This window comes from Coregonus lavaretus, assembly GCF_964263955.1.
Source record: "Coregonus lavaretus genome assembly, chromosome: 31".
NCBI classification, from domain to species: Eukaryota; Metazoa; Chordata; class Actinopteri; order Salmoniformes; family Salmonidae; genus Coregonus; species Coregonus lavaretus.
The window spans coordinates 20,357,875-20,382,088 of record NC_140018.1 but is presented as its reverse complement, the minus strand read 5'-3'; the positions used below and the strand labels follow the sequence as shown (position 1 = coordinate 20,382,088).

The 24,214-nt window shown below is 48.3% G+C and overlaps 1 protein-coding gene across 2 annotated transcripts in view; it reads left to right on the top strand.

Annotated features, from left to right (window-relative positions):
* Nucleotides 1–241: 241 nt before the first annotated feature.
* Nucleotides 242–24,214, top strand: part of LOC311106941 (mitochondrial inner membrane protein Mpv17-like) — a 56,141-nt gene continuing 32,168 nt past the window's right edge. Inside the window, exons 1-2 of one of the 2 annotated variants that reach the window (XM_084149345.1) lie at nucleotides 242–304; nucleotides 1,077–1,157. In XM_084149345.1, the coding sequence (XP_084005471.1) occupies nucleotides 1,085–1,157 (73 nt within the window). In that variant the 5' untranslated portion in view covers nucleotides 242–304; nucleotides 1,077–1,084. Of the gene's footprint in view, nucleotides 305–1,071; nucleotides 1,158–24,214 lie in introns of both variants that reach the window. The other variant, XM_084149344.1, reaches the window with a different exon arrangement.

Genomic DNA, 24,214 nt, shown 5'->3' with positions numbered 1-24,214 from the left:
AAAACATTGCAATATTTCATGTTATCATTTCATGTCCAAAGAAACAATAAAATAATATGAATTGGATGTTTTTGTTTTGTGTTACCCTATTCATGTTCAACTGTCTGTGTGTGAGAGAGAACTGAATACTTGAAAAGAGAAATCAAGGACAGAAGTTCAGCGTCACTATGTTGGTCACTTCTCATAGGGTTAGCCTTGCACCACCAGAGGGTGACATAATCCATCTGATGCTGTATTTGTTGTGGAAGTGACGTCGGTTAGAATAGTCTGTGTGTGTGTCTCAGTTGGATCTGTATTAAGGCAGGCATGTAAACGTTTTATTCTACTTCTTTCTCTTTGTAACACTTTCATTGTCTAGTTGTACCGTTTTTATTATGTAGATATGATTGGCTTGACTGGAATGTTAGACTTGCATGACAATTTTCTTATTGGTGGCAGAGTAACGTTAGTGGCAGAACTCCAGAGAGTAATTTAGCTAGTTAATGAGGTTGCAAGGCTAGGATTAGGATGCTTTACGTCTGGTTGACTAGGAACCATGGTTTTTATGTTGAATAAAGATAGAATAGTGTCACTCTCAGGATTACATTAAGTACGGCAAATATGACTGCGTACACTTCATATTGATATCGCTAGCGGTAGTTAGTTACAGTGTAGTAGAGTTGTCCAAATCCAATTTTGCTCCCTCCCCCCGTGATCATGTAATGCGGGGAACGTTATGTGGCAGCACGTGTCATTCATCTGTCTGCCTGCCAGTAATTCGATTGCATGAGCTGCATAGTAGGCTAGCCTACATTTCCCATATGGCCGCAGTTACTTCGTCCATGTTATTAGTAAATAAACGTTTTGTTGTCTACTTAGTGATATCAAGAAACTGAACTGATATCACCCAACCATTGGCTGTTTTCAAAAGTCATAATATTGTCATAATGAAAATAGTAATGTCTCATATATCTAAAGTTATATATTGAACTACCAATGTCCACACACAATAATCAATCAGGTGATGACAAGGCAAGGCATATGGGTTCTGACCAGTTATAAGAGGTTCTGACTAGATTGTCTGTGTTCCAGCATAGAGCGGAGAATGGCGGGCCTGTGGAGATCCTACCAGGCTCTGATGACCAGGCGTCCATGGACTGTCCAGATAATCACAGCCGGTATGAAAACACCCACTACACTAGGTTACATTGCAGTGACTACACTATGTCCACTGTCCCCCTCTACAGCAAAGCCCCTGGCAAGAGTCCCAGAATTTCCCCCAAAGATAGACAATTTCCCCCAAAATGTTGTCTGAGGCTTTCACCTGATTTCAGCAGCTTCAGCTTTTTCAGCTCGGAGGTCAAATCCATCTCACGGACTGTGTCTGTCCAAATGTTTACAAATGCAATCCCCCTATTCCATGGCTCATGGATGAGAGCTCAGGGTCTGAATGGGGTTGTTGGATGAGAGATCCTGGTCTGAATGGGGTTGTTCAATATGTGCTGTACCCTCAAATGGAACCCTGTCTGTATTCTGTAAATATTTGACATGTTTCCTGTTGATTCAGTGACAGTGTAGCTTGTGGTGGCAAACATCAGAGGAAGCAGTGTGACTACTAATCAGAGGATCTAGGCAAATATGACTTAATCATAAGTGTGGAACTTGCCTTGAAGACAGGCAAACCATAATGTTCTCCTTCTATATAGTTGTATTAAGTCCTCTTGTAGAGGTGTTTTTCCTATGATGCTGAAGTGTCAGATTAACCAACATTTACATGCCCACACTGTTTTTTTTCTTCTGTTAACACAAGATGGCAGTGAAGAACAGTCTTTTCATTACCCTCACTAGCCTATAGGTCCTTGAGGTGATGGAAATGTCAGGATTTGGTGCCAGCCTTGGTTTGATAGCCTATTAAATCTAATCAATATTTGGTCAGATATTTCACCCTGATTTGATAGGAATATTTGGCTGACTCAATCCTCTATAACATGTACTTCAGTGGTAGCCCAAGTCTATATTGTCACTGTCAGTGTAAAAAGGCTTTGATATTTCCCCCTATTTGTTACCTTGGTGTTTCTCCTCTCGGAGGCAAAGCTGTGTCTGTGTGACCGATAACAATTCAGAGAGGAAACGTCAACAACATCCCTATTTATACAACCACACGCCAATGTGCTGCCAAGGCTACATGAGACTGCCTGCTAAATCAACCTTTTTGGGATGATGAAAACTGGATGCTATTACGAGTGTTTTGTTTTCCCACCACAGTAAGTAGGCCTAACTATCCAAAGGACACAGTCGGCTTTTTCCCCAATCTGATCTCATGCCTCAACACTTGTCTTGTTACTAGGAGAAACAATTGGCTAATTAGGGAAGGGCCACGCCCCTGCCTTAGTCATAGCCTCACTGATTGGATAAGGGCCGCCAGTGTCAAACCGCCTAGAAGCCTGGCAGTGGCAGGGCTGTCCTCTCTCTTCTTTGCCATTATAAACAAAGGTGTGTTATGAGATTACAATTTAATTGATTATTTATATTTTTCTGGAATGTGTCCACATAGATTTGAAGGAGATATCCGGTACAGGGAAGACTGGTTGTAATAAGAAGCATTAGTGACCTTCATAGGCAGCTGGGTTAAAGGGTTGCAGGCAGGGTGAACATTTATGTAATCAAGATGTCTGACTTGAAGAGTGACTCATCATCTTAGTTTTCACTGGAGAGAGAGAGAAGGGAGATAGTGTACTGGTTTACATTTAGCTACTGTAGCTGTGTGGAAATGCAGTTTGTATGTACTGTAGTGCACTGGAGACCTTCAGAAGAGTGAGAGAGGGCACCAGATAAGGAGATATAACGAGTGTATGTGTTCTCCCCACTGAGGGGACTCCCAGACCTCAGAGACAAATGAACATCTGCTCTAAAAAGGCAGAGACACAGCAACTGCAGACACACCCAAACTTTACTGACCTCTGTTTAGCTTAGCTCTAGGTCTGCTTACCTAGCCTGTATGATACATGGAATTCAGTACCTGACATCAGTCAGTCAATGAATGGATAGAACAATGGATGAATGATTGAATAACGAACAAACTGAATGAGAAAAAGGGAGATCTCAGGACACCAGTGAGCTACGGTAGCAGTAGTTGAATCTCAAAGTCAAGTTGTGAGTGTGGATCCTGAGAGGTACTCCTACCAGGATGGGATGGGTCAGGCTGGGTTGGCTTCATCAGTTAAATGCCTCTGAGGGCTCAGTGGGTCCCCTCCCTCCCCAGTGGAACAACCATCAGGCCCCATGGGGAACGCCTGCCAACTCTTCCCCAGATCACTTCACTTAGCCTGGGCCACGTCAATCACCATTAGCCTCTATAGGCTCTGGCTCTCCCTCAAGGACGGGCCCCTGGAGCCGCAGCCAGCCAGCCTGCCAAGCTAGCTAGTGCTGAGATCAGCACTCTCACTAAGGGAGGGGAGAGGAAGCTCGTTGGCACCCTTTGATTAGCTACCGTACCATGTCTCAGTGGGCATCAGTTGGTGGCTATTAGCTAGATAGATATGGTATTACATTTTGGAGAAAACAAGTTGTTTTTCCATCACTGAACACTCACAAAGGACCTTACAAAAGATAAATGGTAGTTGTATGAGTGTATGCCTATGTGGCTGGCTGTGTTTAAGGATGAGCTCAAGTAGTGTTGATAACTCCTGGGTTTCTCAAGGTTTATGGCTGCTTTGTTCTGTTCTTAAAGGGCCAGTTATTACAATAAAAGTTTACAATGAAGGACACAGTCCGCTCAGATAGATCTAGGTTAATCTGATCTGTGAAGGTGGTTGTGTGTGTTTGTGTGCGTGCGTTATGTTAAGGGTGAGTTGTAGATGCTCCAGTAAAAGCACATGAAAGGTTCCACCCTCTTCCCAGTCGTTTATTTTGCCGGATCCATCTGCCATTATTAGTTATTCCATGACATTTTAAGGAAAAGTTCGATCATACAAAGAGGGCTTGTTTGCCTTGGTAAACATTATTATTAAGGCCCAATGTCCTTTTTAAAATATGATATTTGGCTGTGGGAGATAGAGGCAGGTCTGAGCTGACCTCAGGTGAAGTTCCTTGCTTAGTGTGTCATACATGAGTAGCACAACACCTCATCCTCTTGCTGATGGAGCTGGAGGTCCGTAGACTGGGGCCCCACCATGGCCTGATTCCAAACCAATCTAGCCACATTTCACTACCCCCTCCCTGCAAATCTGAGAGCATATGGTCCACTCAGTTTTCTCCATGGTTTGATCAGGTTAGTTTGTGATCAACCTTTTCTCGAATGAGTGTGTGTGTCCCCTGTCCATCAATATCCCCCTCAGGTTGTGTTCCTTCGTCTCTCTGTCCCTCCCCACTGTGTCCCTCCATTCATTTCCACCATGAGAGGTGAGGGCCATCTGACCCAGGTCCTGTGTGTGTGTCTGTGTGTGTGTGCGCGCGCGCACGTACGCTTTAGTGTTTGTGTGTTGTTTGAGGAGTGGCCTGAGGGGCCAGTCAAGCTCACATTGCCCAGACCAAACAGTTTTTGAACCAGGCCATTTTCTCTCCTTACTCCTTAGTCCCCGCTGCACCACACAGCATCATCATTTCACAATGGCCAAGCTAAAAACAGAAACACACATTCTGTAGCTCTGCCGTCAGTGGCTGGATGGGCTGTCAGTGTGTCAGTCATGGTCCTCACTCCTCACCGAGTCATGCATCTCAACTCCTAGCCTAGTCATCCTGCATCTTAAACAGGATGCTGTTCTGGAGTTTAGAGGTGTAAGCTTTGGCCCAGGCAGCGCTCCCAAGAGACAGACAGGAGGTGTGGTCACTAGGCGGTAGTCTAATACGCTCCCATCTCTCCCTCTCTGTGCCTCCCGAGTGGCGCAGTGGTCTAAGGCACTGCATCGCAGTGCTAGCTGTGCCACTAGAGATCCTGGTTCGAATCCAGGCTCTGTCGTAGCCGGCCGCGACCGGGGCGGCGCACAATTGGCCCAGCGTCGTCCAGGGTAGGGGAGGGAATGGCCGGCAGGGGATGTTGGTAGAGCATGGCGTTTTGCAACGCCAGGGTTGTGGGTTCGATTCCCACGGGGGGGCCAGTATGAAAAAATATATATATATAATGTATGCACTCACTAACTGTAAGTCGCTCTGGATAAGAGCGTCTGCTAAATGACTAAAATGTAAATGTAAAAATGTAGGGGAGGGAATTCCCCCTCTCCATGGTGTCTCATCAGCCCTTTCCCCTGTTGTCTTTCTGTCCCATTGCCCACAGTCAGGGCTGCTCAACTCTATTCCTCCTGATAGGTAGCACACACACACACACATACACCCCACACAAACAAACACATACACACTGTGTACTCCTTTATCTAGTAGGCCTACTGTCTGCCAAAAGTTGTTTACAAGAATCCACAATTTCCTCTGTTACGAACCTCCATGAAACCCGCGATATCTCCACAGGTGTTGTATCAGTATGACTCTGTTCATTAACTGCTGGGTGAGAGCTGGCATTTATCTGACTCTTCAGACCTGCCAGTGAGAGAGTGTCACAGAGAGGAATGCTTTGAGCCTGAAATTGGCTTGTGCTCATATCTAACGAGATACTGGCTACTTTTTTACGCAGAGAGTACAAATTTGTGTTGCTTTGTCTCTTGTTGTGATGTCAACAAAGGCAGAACACATTGGTCTGTGCCTGTATTGCTTGTTGTACAGAGTATTGATGGAAATGTTTTTCCACTCAGAAGTTTTCTAGTCGGAGACATGGTGGAGAGGAGCTTATTTTAGATGCTGCATCATAACAAGTTAGGAGTCACCGTTTTCACAACTCTTTGTCGAAAGCGGAAACAACACACCCCGCAAAGAAACCACACTTTTTAGCCTGGAAAAATGTCAGCTGTTGTCTATCTAATTGACGTGTAGTCATCTGACCCAGGTCTTGTGTGTGTGTGTCTGTGTGTGTGTTTATCATCAACCAATCTCGCTCAGTCATATTCATCAATGCATCTCCTAAATCAAATGTTTGCATCCTCTGCTGTAGATTTCCCATATGAGCTGATCTCCGCAGAGACATGCAGGCCGTTGTTTGTTTAAGCATGTATAAATAATGCATGTGTATGTTTGTCCCCCCTCCTTCCCGCGTGGGGGCGAGGGGATCGATGGCCCCAAGTCCAGCCAGCCTCTGGACAGCGGAAGGGAATAGGACCCGTGACATTTCCAACAGATTGGAGGTGACAGCTCTGTCTTCTTGATTGGCACTCCCTGTGTGTGTTGACAGGAGGTCACGCGCGCACGGGCGATTCCAGGCCAGCGTAGGCCAAAAATATTTTTGGTATCTCAGATTGTTCAGGCAATTCTCACTTAGAAACTTCATTGGGAGGAAGGATGTTTGACATGCTTTTTACATTTGTATCGCAAACCATGATGAAAGTGGCCATTTTAGGCCCTTTTTAGACCTATACATGCCTCCTGTAAGACCTTATGATCCATGAACCCTACATGATATAGACAACATCTTGGTGTCATTATACTCCTTATAGCTAGTATGGAGTATGTTTAGATTCTGAAATACACATTTTCACATTAATTTATTCAACATAAAAAATATTATTATATCAAAAGTACCCTTTTTGATTTAGCTAATTGTTACTCTTAACAAATATGCTCTTCAAACACGTCAACTTTCCAAAGTGGGCTCTCTGGTACTTTTAATGATATGACCCTTTTTATACATAGAAATTGACATTCTAGGTTAGTGGTAGTCACTAATAATTCTGAGGGAGACACTTTTTTAAACAAAATCACCGGGCGAGCCACCATAACAATCGGAGAATGGTGGTTGGGGGGGGGGGGGGTCAGTAAGTCAAATGGATTCATACATTATATTTAGGATACTATTAACATGGACTATCAAGCTATTTTAATCTCGGATTCTCTATTTTATGTCACTTGGGGGTATCAAAAACAAATATGTAAAAAATAATTTGAATCTGACCTTATTGCCATTATCTCAATAAAAGTTATTGCACAAAGATATGTAAAATCAGGTAATGGTATATTTCAGTCTAAAGAAACGAGTCCTGCACAGCAGGATTCCACATATGTGTTCCTGAGAGTCTCTGCCTTCAGGAATGGGGTGAGGTCATAGTCAGTAATAGCTCCAACCGTTCAAAATCTTGAGCCAAATTTGTAGGAAGAAAACTATTTGAAGATGCACCAGAAGCATTAAAAACCGCTTTTACTGCTCCGTTAGCGGATATCGGGTTCTATGAACTCAACAGCGCAATCAGCTGACTATGAAAAACACAACACATTCATTCAGAATATTGCCATGAGCTGCCAATTAAGTTGTCGACAGACGCATGCGTCTCATGAGACGCGCAATGACTATGCCTGTTATAGGTCATTAACCAGTCACAGCCCCCCATTAGGATTGCACATTAAGCAAATTACCAGCAGAGGGAGTTCACTTTGAATCCATTTTCCCATTCACTGTGTTGGTGGTGCTCATAACATTTATCACAACTTTAGAATTAGCAGAGCGCCGATTTTTGTCGTAGCGAATGGTCAGGGGGCCAGAAAATAATTATGATAATTTGTACACTTCAAATTGACCACAACTTAACCCAAAAAGAGATTGTATTTGAAATAGCAATAATTTCATACCTTGATTACATTGAGACTTTTTATTTATTTGTGGGAATATTTGGGAACAGACATTCTAAATTAAACTAATTTTTTGCCAAATTCCTGGTGATTTTCAGTATTTTTGGATCCTAAACAAAAAATCGCTAATCGGGCCGCCTGTTTCCGACCGCTACTATAAGGAGTATAATGACACCAAGATGTTGTCTGTATCATGTAGGGTTCGCTGATAATAAGGTCTTACATGAAGCATGTATAGGTCTGAAAAGTGCCTAAAATGTCCACTTTCATCATGATTTCCTCAAAAATGGTTTGTGATACAAATGTACAAAGCATGTCACCCAATTAAGTTTACTATGTGAGAATTGCCAGAACAATCTGAGATACCCCAAAATAATCTCCCATAAACACTGTACACATACACACACACATGCAGGACACAATCATATCCCACTGAGGCCTATCTGGCAATGGCATCAGTTTCCATCAGTCACTGTGGCCAGTGGTCATTGACTACTCTCTCTTGAGTGCAGATGTATTTACAGAGCAAGGAGCTTCTGAATGGTTTGACCTATCCTGTGTGACCGGGGCAGACACACTTCAGTGCGTCAGTAATCCCGACGTGTGGCAGTAAGGGCCTCCAATGACAATGACTTACAGGACCAGTGTATTTTAGGATTACTCATTCAGTCAGAGCTTTGTTGATGAGGCCAAAGGACAAATGTTAACATTTTAAATGTTTTGTTTTATTACATGTGACTCTAAATCATGATAATCAGCCTTTGCTAAATCACCTCAATGGATTTGAGTGCTTGTGTAAAATAAATGTACAGTGCATTCGGAAAGTATTCAGACCCCTTCACTTTTTCCACATTCTGTTACGTTACAGCCTTATTCTAAAATGGATTAGATAAATAAAAATCCTCATCAATCTACACACAATACCCCATAAGGACAAAGCGAAAACAGGTCTTTAGACATTTTAGCAAATGTATTAAAAATTAAAAACAGAAAGATCTTATTTACATAAGTATTCAGACCCTTTGCTATGATACAAAAAATTGAGCTCAAGTGCATCCTGTTTCCATTGATCATCCTTGAGATGTTTCTACAACTTGATTGGAGTCCACCTGTGGTAAATTAAATTGATTGGACATGATTTGGAAAGGCACACAGCTGTCTATATAAGGTCCCACAGTTGACAGTGCGTGTCAGATCAAAAATCAAGCCATGAGGTCGAAGGAATTGTCTGTAGAGCTCCGAGACAGGATTGTGTCAAGGCATAGATCTGGGGAAGGGTACCAAAAACATTCTGCAGCATTGAAGGTCCCCAAGAACACAGTGGCCTCCATCATTCTTAAATGGAAGAAGTTTGGAACCACCAAGACTCTTCCTAGAGCTGGCCGCCCAGCCAAACTGAGCAAATCGGGGGAGAAGGGCCTTGGTCAGGGAGGTGACCAAGAACCCGATGGTCACTCTGACAGAGCTCTAGAGTTCCTCTGTGGAGATGGGAGAACCTTGCAGAAGGACAACCATCTCTGCAGCACTCCACCAATCAGGCCTTTATGGTAGAGTGGCCAGATGAAGCCACTCCTCAGTAAAAGGCACATGACAGCTCGCTTGGAGTTTGCCTAAATGCACCTAAAGGACTCTCAGACCATGAGAAACAAGATTCTCTGGTCTGATGAAACCAAGATTGAACTCTTTGGCCTGAATGCCAAGTGTCACATCTGGAGGAAACCTGGCACCATCCCTACGGTGAAGCATGGTAGTGGCAGCATCATGCTGTGGAGATGTCTTTCAGCAGCAGGGACTGGGAGACTAGTCAGGATCGAGGGAAAGAGGAACGGAGCAAAGTACAGAGAGATCGTTGATGAAAACCTGCTCCAGCGCGCTCAGGACCTCAGACTGGGGTGAAGGTTCACCTTCCAACAGGACAATGACCCTAAGCACACAGCCAAGACAACACAGGAGTAGCTTCGGGACAAGTCTCTGAATGTACTTGAGTGGCCCAGCCAGAGCCTGGACTTGACCCCGATCCAACATCTCTGGAGAGACCTGAAAATAGCTGTGCAGCGACGCTCCCCATCCAACCTGACAGAGCTTGAGAGGATCTGCAGAGAAGAATGGGAGAAACTCCACAAATACAGGTGTGCCAAGTTTGTAGCGTCTTACCCAAGAAGACGGGCGGCAGGTAGCTTAGTGGGTAAGAGCATTGTGCCAGTAACCGAAAGGTCGCTGGTTCTAATCCCTGAGCCGACTAGGTGAAAAATCTGTCTGTGTCCTTACGCAAGGCACTTAACCCTAATTGCTCCTGTAAGTCGCTCTGGATAAGAGCGTCTGCTAAATGACAAAAAAAAAAAAAAAAGACTCGAGGCTGTAATCGCTGCCAAAGTGTCAAGGGGTGCTGAAGGTGGGTGTGGTGCATGAATCAAGCGCAGGACGCAGAAGCTCAGTCCAAAAGACTTTAGTGCAATATTCACGTAGAAAATAAGCACAATAAGCCCGAAGGCGAAATAACGGCGCACACAGGCGTCAAACAAACGGCACACTAACATGTGCGAAAACCTCTCCAAAACACTGGAGGGGAGTACGTAGCTCCAACACGAAACAGAAGAGCAATCACACACAAAGACAAACACACACAACGAGAACTAAATAGGACACTAACGAGGACTAACAAGACACAGGTGTACAACATCAAGACAAAACCAAACGAACATGAAACATAGATCGGTGGCAGCTAGTACTCCGGGGACGACGACCGCCGAAGCCTGCCCGAACCAGGAGGAGGAGCAGCCTCGGCCGAAACCGTGACAGTACCCCCCCCCCCCCCCCCTTGACGCGCGGCTCCAGCCGTGCGCCGACCCCGGCCTCGGGGACGACCAGGAGGACGCGGAGCAGGGCGCGCGGGATGGTCCCGGTGGAACTCCGACAGGAGAGATGGGTCTAGGATGTCCCTCCGCGGCACCCAGCACCGCTCCTCCGGGCCGTACCCCTCCCACTCCACGAGATACTGGAGACCCCCCATCCGGCGTCTTGAGTCCAAGATGGACCGAACGGTGTACGCCGGAGCCCCCTCGATGTCCAGTGGGGGCGGAGGAGTCTCCCCTATCTCATTGTCCTGGAGTGGACCAGCTACCACCGGCCTGAGAAGAGACACATGGAACGAGGGGTTAATATTATTATACTCAACAGGTAGATGTAACCTATAACACACCTCGTTCAATCTTCTCAGGACTTTAAAGGGCCCCACAAACCGCCGACCCAGCTTCCGGCAGGGCAGGCGGAGGGGTAGGTTTCTGGTAGAGAGCCAGACTCGATCTCCGGGTGCGTACACCGGCCCCTCACTGCGGTGGAGATCGGCGCTCGCCTTGTGACGAAGGACGGCCCGCTGCAGGTGGACGTGGGCAGCGTTCCACGTCTCTTCCGAGCGCCTCATCCAATCATCCACCGCAGGGGCCTCGATCTGGCTCTGCTGCCAAGGTGCCAGAACCGGCTGGGAACCTAACACACATTGGAAGGGGGTTAGGTTGGTAGAGGAGTGGCGGAGAGAGTTCTGGGCCATCTCGGCCCAGGGAATGTACCGTGCCCACTCCTCCGGCCGGCCCTGGCAATACGACCTCAGAAACCTACCCACATCCTGGTTGACACGTTCTACCTGCCCGTTACTCTCCGGGTGGTACCCTGAGGTAAGGCTAACCGAGACCCCCAAACGCTCCATGAACGCTCTCCAAACACGGGAGGTAAACTGGGGGCCTCGATCAGACACTATATCCTCGGGTACCCCGTAATGCCGGAAGACGTGGGTAAATAGGGCTTCAGCAGTCTGTAGGGCAGTAGGAAGACCCGACATAGGGAGAAAACGACAGGCCTTAGAGAACCGGTCCACAACGACCAGGATGGTGGTATTCCCCTGAGAGAGGGGAAGGTCTGTCACAAAATCCACCGAGAGGTGGGACCATGGTCGTTGTGGAACGGGCAGGGGTTGTAACTTACCCCTGGGCAGATGTCGGGGCGCCTTACACTGGGCGCACACCGAGCAGGAGGAGACATAAACCCTCACACCCCTAGCCAAAGTGGGCCACCAGTATTTAGTGCTAAGGCAATGTCCGGCCAATACCCGGATGTCCAGAGGAGGGTGACGTGTGAGCCCAGTAAATGAGTCGATCCCGAATCTCGAGCGGAACGTACTTCCGACCCTCAGGACACTGTGGAGGGCTGGGGTCGGTACGCAACGCTCGCTCGATTTCGGCATCGACCTCCCACACCACCGGTGCCACAAGGCAAGACTCCGGTAGTATGGGAGTGGGCTCAACGGACCTCTCCTCCGTGTCATACCGCCGGGACAGCGCATCTGCCTTACCATTCTGGGACCCAGGGATGTACGTGATTTTAAATACAAACCTGGTGAGAAACATACTCCATCGAGCCTGGCGAGGGTTCAGTCTCCTCGCTGCCCGGATGTACTCCAGGTTCCGATGGTCAGTCAAAATGAGGAAAGGGTGTTGAGCCCCCTCAAGCCAATGCCTCCACACCTTAAGGGCTTGAACTACAGCTAACAGCTCCCTGTCCCCAACGTCATAGTTACGCTCCGCCGGGCTGAGCTTTTTTGAGTAAAAAGCACAGGGGCGGAGTTTAGGTGGCGTGCCGGACCGTTGAGAGAGAACGGCCCCTATACCAGCCTCAGACGCGTCTACCTCAACCTGAAAGGGTAATGCGGGATCCGGATGCGCCAGCACCGGAGCCGACGTAAACAGGTCCTTCAGTCTCCTAAAGGCCCTGTCCGCATCAGCTGACCACTGCAGGCGCACCGGACCCCCTTTCAGAAGGGACGTGATGGGAGCTGCCACCTGTCCAAAACCCCGGATAAACCTCCGGTAGTAATTCGCAAAGCCCAAAAACTGCTGCACCTCTTTGACAGTGGTTGGAGTTTGCCAATTACGCACAGCGGACACACGATCCACCTCCATTCTCACCCCTGACGCGGACAACCGATAACCCAAAAAGGAGACCGACTCCTGGAAAAACAGACATTTCTCTGCCTTGACATATAGGTCGTGCTCCAACAGCCTCCTCAATACACGACGCACCAGGGTTATATGCTCGGCTCGGGTAGACGAGTACACCAGAATGTCATCAATGTACACGACCACCCCTTGTCCCTGCATATCCCGGAAAATGTCATCTACGAAGGATTGGAAGACTGATGGAGCATTCATCAACCCATATGGCATGACGAGATATTCGAAATGACCTGACGTGGTACTAAACGCTGTCTTCCATTCGTCGCCCTCCCTAATGCGCACCAAGTTATACGCGCTCCTGAGATCCAATTTTGTGAAAAACCGCGCTCCATGCAATGACTCTGTCATGGTCGCAATCAGAGGGAGTGGATAACTGTATTTCACAGTAATCTGATTGAGACCACGGTAATCAATGCACGGGCGCAACCCTCCATCTCTCTTCTTCACAAAAAAGAAACTCGAGGAGGCGGGAGAAGTGGAGGGCCGAATGTATCCCTGTCTCAAAGATTCGGCTATGTAAGTCTCCATAGCTTTTCTCTCCTCTTGAGACAAAGGATACACGTGGCTCCGTGGGAGCGCTGCTCTTGCCTGGAGATCAATCGCACAATCCCCCTGTCTATGAGGAGGCAACTGCGTCGCCCTAGTTTTACTAAACACGAGAGCTAAATCCCCATATTCAGGCGGAATGAGCAGTGCGGGCACTTGGTTTGGACTTTCCACCGAAGTCGCCCCCACGGAAACACCCAGACATCGCCCCTCGCACTGAGCAGACCACCCATCGAGAGCCCTCTGTTGCCACGAAATAGCAGGGTTATGGGTGCTTAACCAGGGAATTCCCAGCACCACTGGGTACGCAGGAGAGTCGATCAGATACAGCTGTATAGTCTCTTCATGACCCCCCTGCGCACACATCCTAAGTGGTGCTGTGATCTCCCTAATCAACCCCGACCCCAACGGGCGGCTATCTAAGGCATGAACGGGAAAAGGTTTGTCAACAGGTAGGAGAGGGATCCCTAAATCTAAACAAAACTTCCGATCAACAAAATTCCCAGCTGCGCCTGAATCTACTAGCGCCTTATGCTGGGAATGAGGTGCAACCTGTGGAAAACACACAGGTATACAAAAGTGCGCAACAGAAAGCTCTGGGTAAGTGGGACGTCTACTCACCTGGGAGGCCCCCCCAGTGCGTGGCCTGTCGTCTTCTCCCCCGGAGAACCCTCCCCAGCACCTGGCCGCAGTGTGCCCTCCACGACCGCACTTGGTGCAGGAGACAGGCCCCCTCGGGCTCCTCCTCCTCCTTTCTCTAGCGCCGGCACCCCCGAGCTCCATAGGGCTCGGCTCGGAGGTGCCGGAGGGCGGAATGGACGGACCCCCCTCGGGACGTCCACGGGTGGCCAGCAGGGTGTCCAGACGGATGGACATATCGACCAACTGGTCGAAGGTGAGATGGGTATCCCTGCAGGCCAACTCACGTTGAACGTCCTCCCGTAGGCTACATCGAAAATGGTCGATGAGGGCCCGTTCATTCCACCCTGCGTCCGCCGCTAGAGTCCGGAACTCTAGAGCAAACGCCTGTGCGCTCCTCCTCCCCTGTCTCAGGTGGACTAGACGCTCCCCCGCGTAGGAGTAGGAGATGGTGTTGGCGTCCATCTTCCTCCACTCGGCGTTAGCCCACTCCAACGCCTTGCCCGTGAGACAGGAGATGAGGGCGGAAACGCTCTCGTGTCCCGAGGGCACCGGGTGTACAGTGGCCAGGTAGAGCTCCACCTGCAGGAGGAACCCCTGACACCCGGCAGCTGTTCCGTCATACGCCCTCGGGAGCGAGAGCCGAATCCCCCTGGGTTCCGGACCTGGGACTGGTGGACCGGCCGATGGGGTTGGCAGGGTAGGTGGAGGTGTGGGTATCCCGCTGGCCTCCCATCGGTGCAGGGTGTTGATGACGTCCTGTAGAGCGGTCCCCAGTTGTCGTATCTGGTCATCTTGGCCGCGAACATGCTCCTCGAGCGACTCAGGCGTAACTGCAGATCCTGCTGATTCCATTTTGGTGTGTGATTCTGTCAAGGGGTGCTGAAGGTTGGTGTGGTGCATGAATCAAGCGCAGGACGCAGAAGCTCAGTCCAAAAGACTTTAGTGCAATATTCACGTAGAAAATAAGCACAATAAGCCCGAAGGCGAAATAACGGCGCACACAGGCGTCAAACAAACGGCGCACTAACATGTGCGAAAACCTCTCCAAAACACTGGAGGGGAGTACGTAGCTCCAACACGAAACAGAAGAGCAATCACACACAACGAGAACTAAATAGGACACTAACGAGGACTAACAAGACACAGGTGTACAACATCAAGACAAAACCAAACGAACATGAAACATAGATCGGTGGCAGCTAGTACTCCGGGGACGACGACCGCCGAAGCCTGCCCGAACCAGGAGGAGGAGCAGCCTCGGCCGAAACCGTGACACAAAGGTGCTTCAACAAAGTACTGAGTAAAGGTTCTAAATACTTATGTAAATGTGATATTTCAGTTTTTTGTTTTAATAAATTAGCAAATAATTCTAAAAACCTGCTTTGCTTTGTCATTATGGGCCATTGTGTGTACGTTGATGAGGGGGGAAAAAACAATTTAGTCCATTTTAGAATAGGGCTGTAACGTAACAAAATGTGGAAAAAGTGTGTCTGTACTTTCCGAATGCACTATGGCTATATTGGTTAAATTGGCTTAGTGCCTTTATCTAATGATATTAGCCTATTAGATGTGGTCTCATCTTGGTGACATATCATTGTGACCGCAATACACTTGTTCACATGAATCTACACAGTATCACAAATATATTAGTGCTACAATGTACTACAACTGTGTAACATCTAAATTACACTTGCCCATCTTCTGAAAACGTATGAAACCCTACCTCTTCAAAGAGTATCTTAAACACCCTTCAGGGCAAGTAAAACTAATTGTCGGACAAGCAGATTATAGATTTAATTGGTCCGAATCATGCAATTAAGCTACTCCGATCAGAATTGGATCAAATTGTCCTCCGGATATAATTATTGTATGCCTGCATTGAATGGCACGAGCGGTCTTTCAATCATGCAGTCGCGAGATGCATTTTTGAGATCAAAGCAAGCCTAGCTATGTGTGCAGATTGTTGATATTCATTGCTAGTTAGTGAGTTATTTGCCCAGTTATAGCATGAATCGTGAATAATGTTGAGTGAGAAAGTTACAGATGCATAAATATCAAACCACCCCAAAAAATGCTAACCTCCCCAGTTATTGTAATGGTGAGAGGTTATCATGTCCTGGGGGTATGATATTTGTGCGTCTGTAACTTTCTCACTCATCATTATTCACGATTCATTCATGATAATCCATAATCATGGTAGCATCCACATTAATGTAGAAGTGTTGAGAAACATATTATATTCTTATTTACATTAAAAGTAACTCCAAAATGACACAATACATTATTTACCGTTCATTTCTATCGGGCACAAAGTTATCTGAAACAAAACCAAAACAAACAGCAAATGCATCCAACAAGTTTGTAGAGTCACAAGCTTGATGTAGTCATTGTGTGCTAGGAATATGGGACCAAATACTACACTTTTTACTACTTCAATACACATGTAAGTGCCTTGCTCAAGTCCACAACAGCAGGAGATATAATACTTGGGATCAGAGACCAGCAGCCTTCCATTGTCAGTACCAGTGATAATAATGCATTTTATTTTGTGAAGTAGTTTCTTGCATAATACAACACAATCTTCAGTCACTGTTTTGGCCCATTTTTTTGTGGGCGGGGGCGAGCGACTTGAGCTTTTGGACAGGTAGGAAAAAAATCAGTCCTACTTGTCCGATAGACAAGTGGCTAAAAAAGTTAATGTCAAGCACTTTATTGAGGAAAATGTACTTACTATTACTGAGATATGTGGTTGTCCCACCTAGCTATCTTAAAGGGAAGGTGGCACGATATATTTCCACAAATAAAAAAGGTATTTTTCACAATTTGAATTACATTTATCAAAAACTTATATACCAACAATACATTGCGGCTTTGGCGCAAGAGAAGAACTGGTGGTGGTGGCAGTGCACTGTTTACCAGCATACATGTTTGGTCAAAATGCGAGTAGCTAGATGGGAAGAAAGTCCTACCGCTTCAGGCAGACTGGGTCAGGGAGCTTCAGTCATATGCGTACCTCACTTTTATAATTACGGCCGCGACCAACAGTGGAAGAGTGGATTCAACATGAAGCTGAAGCTAAAAACCGGTTCTTTGGCCACAATCAATGTATGCTCCAAATCCACTGATACCACCAGTGTTACTTACAGCACCACGGCGGGTGGCTTCGGTGATGGATGTGAATCGGGTAAGCAAGTACTAAAGAGCCCAAAGAGTTGTCATGTTATGTCGCTAGTTGATTATAAAACACAAAGATAGCCAGCTATCTAAGTGCACCGGGCCATGCAAAATGAACTGGCCCACTCACACGGATCTAGCATGGTGTTTGGGGATGGAATAAGCTAGCCTAATATTGTACTAAAGGAGCCTAATGTTACTCCTTAGTCCAAGGACCTTACATGTTCTGTTGAAAGGGCGAATTGGCTCTGGAAGCCAAAACAGCCAAATACTGCATCTAAACTTGAATCAATTCTCAATTGCTGTACGGTTCTAGAAACAAAAATCCCTCTACTTTCACATCACATCAAAATCATTTCCCAAATGCAAAATACGCACTTACTGTACACTGTTGTAACCGTTTTTAACACAGTTGCAGCTGATATTATTTTTCAGTGACAACACGTTTGTGGCATCTGTCTTCCGTTTACACACAGGTGTTCGGAGACGCAGATAGCTAATTAGCACAGGTAGTCCACTCTGTCTTCTGTCTGTTTTCTGTAAACAAGCGCAGTAACATGGAAATATGGCCGTGTGGTGTCACGAATTCCGCCGAGACTGCTCCTCCTCCTTGTTCGGGCAGGCTTCGGCGTTCGTCGTCCCCGGAGTACTAGCTGCTACCGTTTGATGTTATCTATGTTTGTTTGGTCTTGTCTGATTAGTGCACCTGTTCCATATCTCGTATTGATTATGTCACCTATAAGTTTCCTTTGGTTTTGTTTGTAGTTGTGTGTTGTTGTACGCCTGTCCGTTGGTGTAGGTTATTTGTTTTCTTGTTGTTAGTGCTTTTCGCACTTTACGCACTGTTTTGCGTATTCGCTCGCCTCCTGTTTGTTGAGGCCCGTTGGATTTGTATTTTGCTCCTGTGACTATTAATGTCGGATCAACTAAGCTTCTGTGTCCTGCGCCTGACTCCAACACCGCATCCACATCAGCCCCTGACAGAACAACACACCATACAATGGAGTCAGCAGGAGCAGCGGCGGCGACTGAGTCGCTGGAGGATTGGGTCAGCTGCCAGGACGCCATGATCCAGCAACTCGGCTCCGCCATGCAGGAGGTAATGAACACCCTGCGCCGATGGGAAAGGGGAGGCGTGCCCACACCTCCTCCTACATTACCACCACCATCGGCCAGCCCCACCAGACCAGCTCCGGAATCCAGTGGGATTCGGCTCTCGCTCCCGAGGGAGTATGATGGCACCGCAGCCGGGTGTCAGGGGTTCCTCCTTCAGGTGGAACTCTACCTGGCCACCATACACCCGGCGCCCTCGGGATACGAGAGCGTTTCCGCCCTCATCTCCTGTCTCTCCGGCAAGGCGTTGGAGTGGGCCAACGCCGAATGGAGGGGAATAGACGCCGCCACCATCAGCTACGCGGAGTTCTCCCGCCGCTTCAGGGCAGTTTTCGATCACCCTCCTGAGGGTAAAGCGGCGGGGGAGCGTCTGTTCCACCTCCGACAGGGGAAGAGGAGCGCACAGGAGTTCGCCCTGGATTTCCGGACTCTAGCGGCGGATGCGGGGTGGAATGAGAGGGCCCTCATCGATCACTATCGGTGTAGCCTGCGTGAGGACGTTCGTCGAGAGCTGGCCTGCAGGGACACCAATCTGTCCTTCGACCAGCTAGTGGACATGTCCATCTGTCTGGATACCCTGCTGGCCACCCGCGGACGTCCCGAGATGGGGCCGTCCATTCCATCCCCCAGCACCTCCGAGCCGAGCCCAATGGAGCTTGGGGGTGCTGGCGCTAGAGAGAGTAGGAGAGAGAACCCGAGGGGGGCCGTCCCCTGCACCAGCTGTGGCCGTAGAGGACATACTGCGGCTAGGTGCTGGGGAGGGTCTCCAAGGAATCGAGACAACAGGTCGCGCACTGGGGAGTCATTTCAGGTGAGTAGGCGCCCGCACTCACCCAGAGCTCTCTGTTGTTCACTTGTGTATACCTGTGGTATTTCCTCAGGTTGCATCTCATTCCCAGCATAAGGCGCTAGTCGATTCAGGCGCAGCTGGGAATTTTATTGATCGGAAATTTTGTTCTAAGTTAGGGATTCCCCTCCTGCCCGTTGATGCACCCTTTCATGTCAATGCCCTAGATAGCCGCCCGTTGGGATCTGGGTTGATTAGGGAGGTCACAGCGCCACTAAAGATGAAGACGCAGGGGGGTCATGAGGAGATTATTCAGTTGTACCTCATTGACTCTCCTGCGTATCCTGTGGTGCTGGGGCTTCCTTGGTTAATCACCCATGACCCCACCATTTCGTGGCAACAGAGGGCTCTCAAGGAATGGTCTGGCCAGTGTTTAGGTGTTTCCGTTGGTCTGGCGATGTTTAGGTGTTTCCGTTGGGGCGACCACGGTGGAGAGTCCGAACCAAGTGCCCGCAATGCACATTCCCCCTGAGTATGAGGATTTGGCACTCGTGTTCAGCAAGACGAGGGCGACGCGATTGCCACCTCATAGACAGGGAGATTGTGCGATAAACCTCCAGACAGGTGCGGCACTTCCGCGGAGCCATGTGTATCCTCTGTCTCAAGAGGAGACGGCGGCTATGGAAACATACATAGCTGAGTCCCTGAGACAAGGATACATACGGCCCTCCACTTCCCCTGCGTCCTCGAGTTTCTTTTTTGTGAAGAAGAAGGATGGAGGTTTGCGCCCGTGTATTGATTATCGTAGTCTCAATCAGATCACTGCGAAATACAGTTACCCTCTACCTCTGATTGCGAGTATGACTGAATCATTACGCGGAGCGCGTTTCTTCACAAAACTGGATCTCAGGAGCGCTTATAACTTGGTGCGCATTAGGGAGGGAGATGAATGGAAGACGGCATTTAGTACCACCTCAGGTCATTATGAGTATCTTGTCATGCCATACGGGTTAATGAATGCTCCTTCAGTCTTCCAATCATTTGTGGACGAGATCTTCCGGGACCTGCATGGGCAGGGAGTGGTAGTGTACATTGACGACATCCTAGTGTACTCTGCTACACGAGCCGAGCATGTAGCCCTGGTGCGCCGAGTGTTGGGTAGGCTGTTGGAGCATGACTTGTATGTCAAGGCAGAGAAATGTCTCTTTTTCCAGGAGTCCATCTCCTTCTTGGGTCATCGGTTGTCCGCGTCAGGGGTGAAGATGGAGATTGACCGGGTGTCAGCCGTGCGTAACTGGCAAACCCCAACCACTGTTAAAGAGGTGCAGCAGTTTTTGGGTTTTGCCAATTACTACCGGAGGTTTATCCGGGGTTTTGGACAGGTAGCAGCTCCCATTACTTCCCTGCTGAAGGGGGGCCCGGTGCGTTTGCAGTGGTCGGCTGAAGCGGACAGGGCGTTTCGTAAACTGAAGGACCTGTTCACTTCGGCTCCGGTGCTGGCGCACCCGGAACCCACTTTAGCGTTCCAGGTAGAGGTGGACGCGTCAGAGGCCGGGATTGGGGCAGTACTGTCGCAACGCTCCGGCACGCCTCCTAAGCTCCGTCCCTGCGCTTTTTATTCTAAAATGCTCAGCCCGGCGGAGCGTAATTATGACGTAGGGGACAGGGAGCTGTTAGCCGTGGTTCAAGCCCTAAAGGTGTGGAGGCATTGGCTTGAGGGGGCTCAACACCCTTTTCTCATTCTGACTGATCATCGTAACCTGGAGTACATCCGGGCAGCGAGGAGATTGAACCCTCGTCAGGCTAGGTGGAACATGTTCCTGACCCGGTTCGTTTTTAAGATCACTTACATCCCAGGGTCCCAGAACGGTAAGGCAGACGCCCTGTCCCAGCGGTATGACGCAGAGGAGAGGTCCATTGAGCCCACTCCCATACTGCCGGAGTCTTGTCTGGTGGCACCGGTGGTATGGGAGGTCGATGCGGGAATTGAGCGGGCGTTACGCACCGACCCTACTCCCCCAGAGTGTCCAGTGGGTCGGACGTACGTGCCGCTCGAGGTCCGTGATCGTCTCATCTATTGGGCTCATACGTCACCCTCCTCTGGACATCCAGGTATTGGCCGGACAGTGCACTGCCTTAGTGTTAAGTACTGGTGGCCAACATTGGCTAGGGACGTGAGGGTTTATGTCTCCTCCTGCTCGGTGTGCGCTCAGGGTAAGGCGCCTAGACACCTGCCCAGGGGGAAGTTACAACCCCTGCCCGTTCCACAACGGCCGTGGTCTCACCTCTCGGTGGACTTTGTCACGGACCTTCCCCCCTCTCAGGGGAATAACACTATTCTGGTCGTTGTGGATCGGTTCTCTAAGGCCTGTCGTCTCATTCCAATGCCGGGTCTCCCTACTGCCCTACAGACCGCTGAGGCTTTGTTCACCCACGTCTTCCGGCACTACGGGGTTCCTGAGGATATAGTGTCTGATCGGGGTCCCCAATTCACCTCTAGAGTCTGGAGGGCGTTCATGGAACGCTTGGGGGTCTCGGTTAGCCTTACCACGGGTTACCACCCGGAGAGTAATGGGCAGGTGGAGAGAGTGAACCAGGATGTGGGTAGGTTTCTGAGATCCTATTGCCAGGGCCGGCCGGAGGAGTGGTCGGGGTATATCCCCTGGGCAGAGATGGCTCAGAACTCTCTCCGCCACTCCTCTACTAACCTGACCCCTTTTCAGTGTGTGTTAGGTTATCAGCCGGTTCTGGCACCATGGCATCAGAGCCAGATCGAGGCTCCTGCGGTGGATGAGTGGTTTCGGCGCTCGGAGGAGACGTGGAACGCTGCCCACGTACATCTGCAGCGGGCCATCCGCAGGCAGAAGGCGAGCGCCGATCTCCACCGCAGTGAGGGTCCAGTCTACGCCCCTGGAGATCGAGTCTGGCTTTCGACTCGAAACCTGCCCCTTCGCCTGCCCTGCCGGAAGCTTGGCCGGCGGTTTGTGGGGCCATTTAAAGTCCTGAGGAGATTGAATGAGGTGTGTTACAGGTTGCAACTGCCTAAAGACTATCACATTAACCCCTCATTCCATGTGTCTCTCCTCAGGCCGGTGGTAGCTGGTCCACTCCAGGAGAGTGAGATAAGAGAGACCCCTCCGCCCCCACTGGACATCGAGGGGGCTCCAGCGTACTCAGTCCGGTCCATCGTGGATTCGAGACGTCGGATGGGGGATCTACAATATCTCGTGGAGTGGGAGGGGTACGGTCCGGAGGAACGGTGCTGGGTGCCTAGGAGGGACATTTTAGATCCATCCCTCCTGACTGAGTTCCATCGTAGTCATCCTACGCGCCCTGCTCCACGTCCTCCTGGCCGTCCCCGAGGCCGGGGTTGGCGCACAGCTGGAGCCGCGCGTCAAGGGGGGGGTACTGTCACGAATTCCGCCGAGACTGCTCCTCCTCCTTGTTCGGGCAGGCTTCGGCGTTCGTCGTCCCCGGAGTACTAGCTGCTACCGTTTGATGTTATCTATGTTTGTTTGGTCTTGTCTGATTAGTGCACCTGTTCCATATCTCGTATTGATTATGTCACCTATAAGTTTCCTTTGGTTTTGTTTGTAGTTGTGTGTTGTTGTACGCCTGTCCGTTGGTGTAGGTTATTTGTTTTCTTGTTGTTAGTGCTTTTCGCACTTTACGCACTGTTTTGCGTATTCGCTCGCCTCCTGTTTGTTGAGGCCCGTTGGATTTGTATTTTGCTCCTGTGACTATTAAAGTCGGATCAACTAAGCTTCTGTGTCCTGCGCCTGACTCCAACACCGCATCCACATCAGCCCCTGACATGTGGGAACCCTAACCCTAACCATATAAAGGTGTGTATGAATTTAATGTGTGTTAATGTTCAGACCAAGCATCCCGGCTCTTAACAAAACTCCCCCCTACAGAAGACGCCTTCGTCCAATGACTCTTATGTATAATGTAATGGAACTAAGAGTCATGATCAAGGGCTAGGAATAAGCTAGCTAGCAAGCTAGCTACAACAACTCCATCAACAGAATACTGCATGTTTTTTGGAAATGAGTGGTTAAATACCGATCGGATTAATGTCATTGTTTATTTCAAGGTATGTGTTTATTTTTGCTGAACTGCCTGATCTTCATTGGCCAATATAACTTGAAGGATATCATGGTAGCCAATGTTTGTGTTAGCCATTTACCTGGATTTACTGCTACTAGTAGCACTCAGGTTAGCATGTGGCTAGCTATAGCTACCATTGGCCAACAACAGTGTTTTAGTCAGTTTGGTTATAGACGTTCAGTGTCTACTGTAATGTTAAAGGTTTATCTTGATTTTGTGTAACAGTAAACAAATGCTCCTAATAAGTGATGTGTTTCAAGGCTGTTAGTGGTTAGCTAGTAGGGATAATGTAAGCCAGCAGGGGTGTAAAAGGGGCTATGCTACAAGCCTGTGTGCTATATGTGGTAAAAATATATATATATTTGTTGAGACAGAATAAAGAAAACACAGGATATGCTCATATCATATGTTGGCTTTATTCAGAGTGCAAAAATATTTTTCAAAAACAATAGGAGGACTAGGTCTTATGTGGACAGTGGCTTCACTCCTGCTGTGTATTCCCTTGTGGACAGTGGCTTCACTCCTGCTGTGTATTCCCTTGTGTGTTCTTCTTTTGACATCATTTTCCGAACGCTTTCCCAACATGACTTCAGTCAAATTCGGATTTGAATATAAATTTCTCCCAAAATACAAATGTAAAGTGATATGTTGTATTGGGACTTTTAGTTGGAAGGATGAAACTAATCAAAATGTTTAACAGCAACCTAATCTTCCCTTTTAATATGAATGCACTAACTGTAAGTCTCTGGATAAGAGCGTAGGCAAAATAGCAAAAATGTCAATTTGACAATCTTTGGGTAGAGTGGACATGTGTAGAGTAGGACCAATGCCCAGTTAACCATTCCTCTGCTACAGTGTAACTACAGTCTATTTATTTATGTCTCAAACCATAGAGATTTATTATAGTACACTCATTAAATCAATTATAACAGTAGTGGTGCATGTGGTGAGTCAATGTTGATTATTTTTAGGTACATTATGTCTGATAATCATCAGTAGTGATGTCTGATGTTATCAGTCTTTGAACCATGTGAAGGTCTGTAGGTGTACAGGGGATTAATGGTTAATGGTGGCTGATGTCTTTGAATGGGCTTCTACTGCTTTGTCTGTCGTTGGCACCGTCACCGGTTGGCATGTGTCTGTCTAAGCACGTGTCCGCAGACTGCTGGCACAGAGTGGCAGATGACCGCATCCC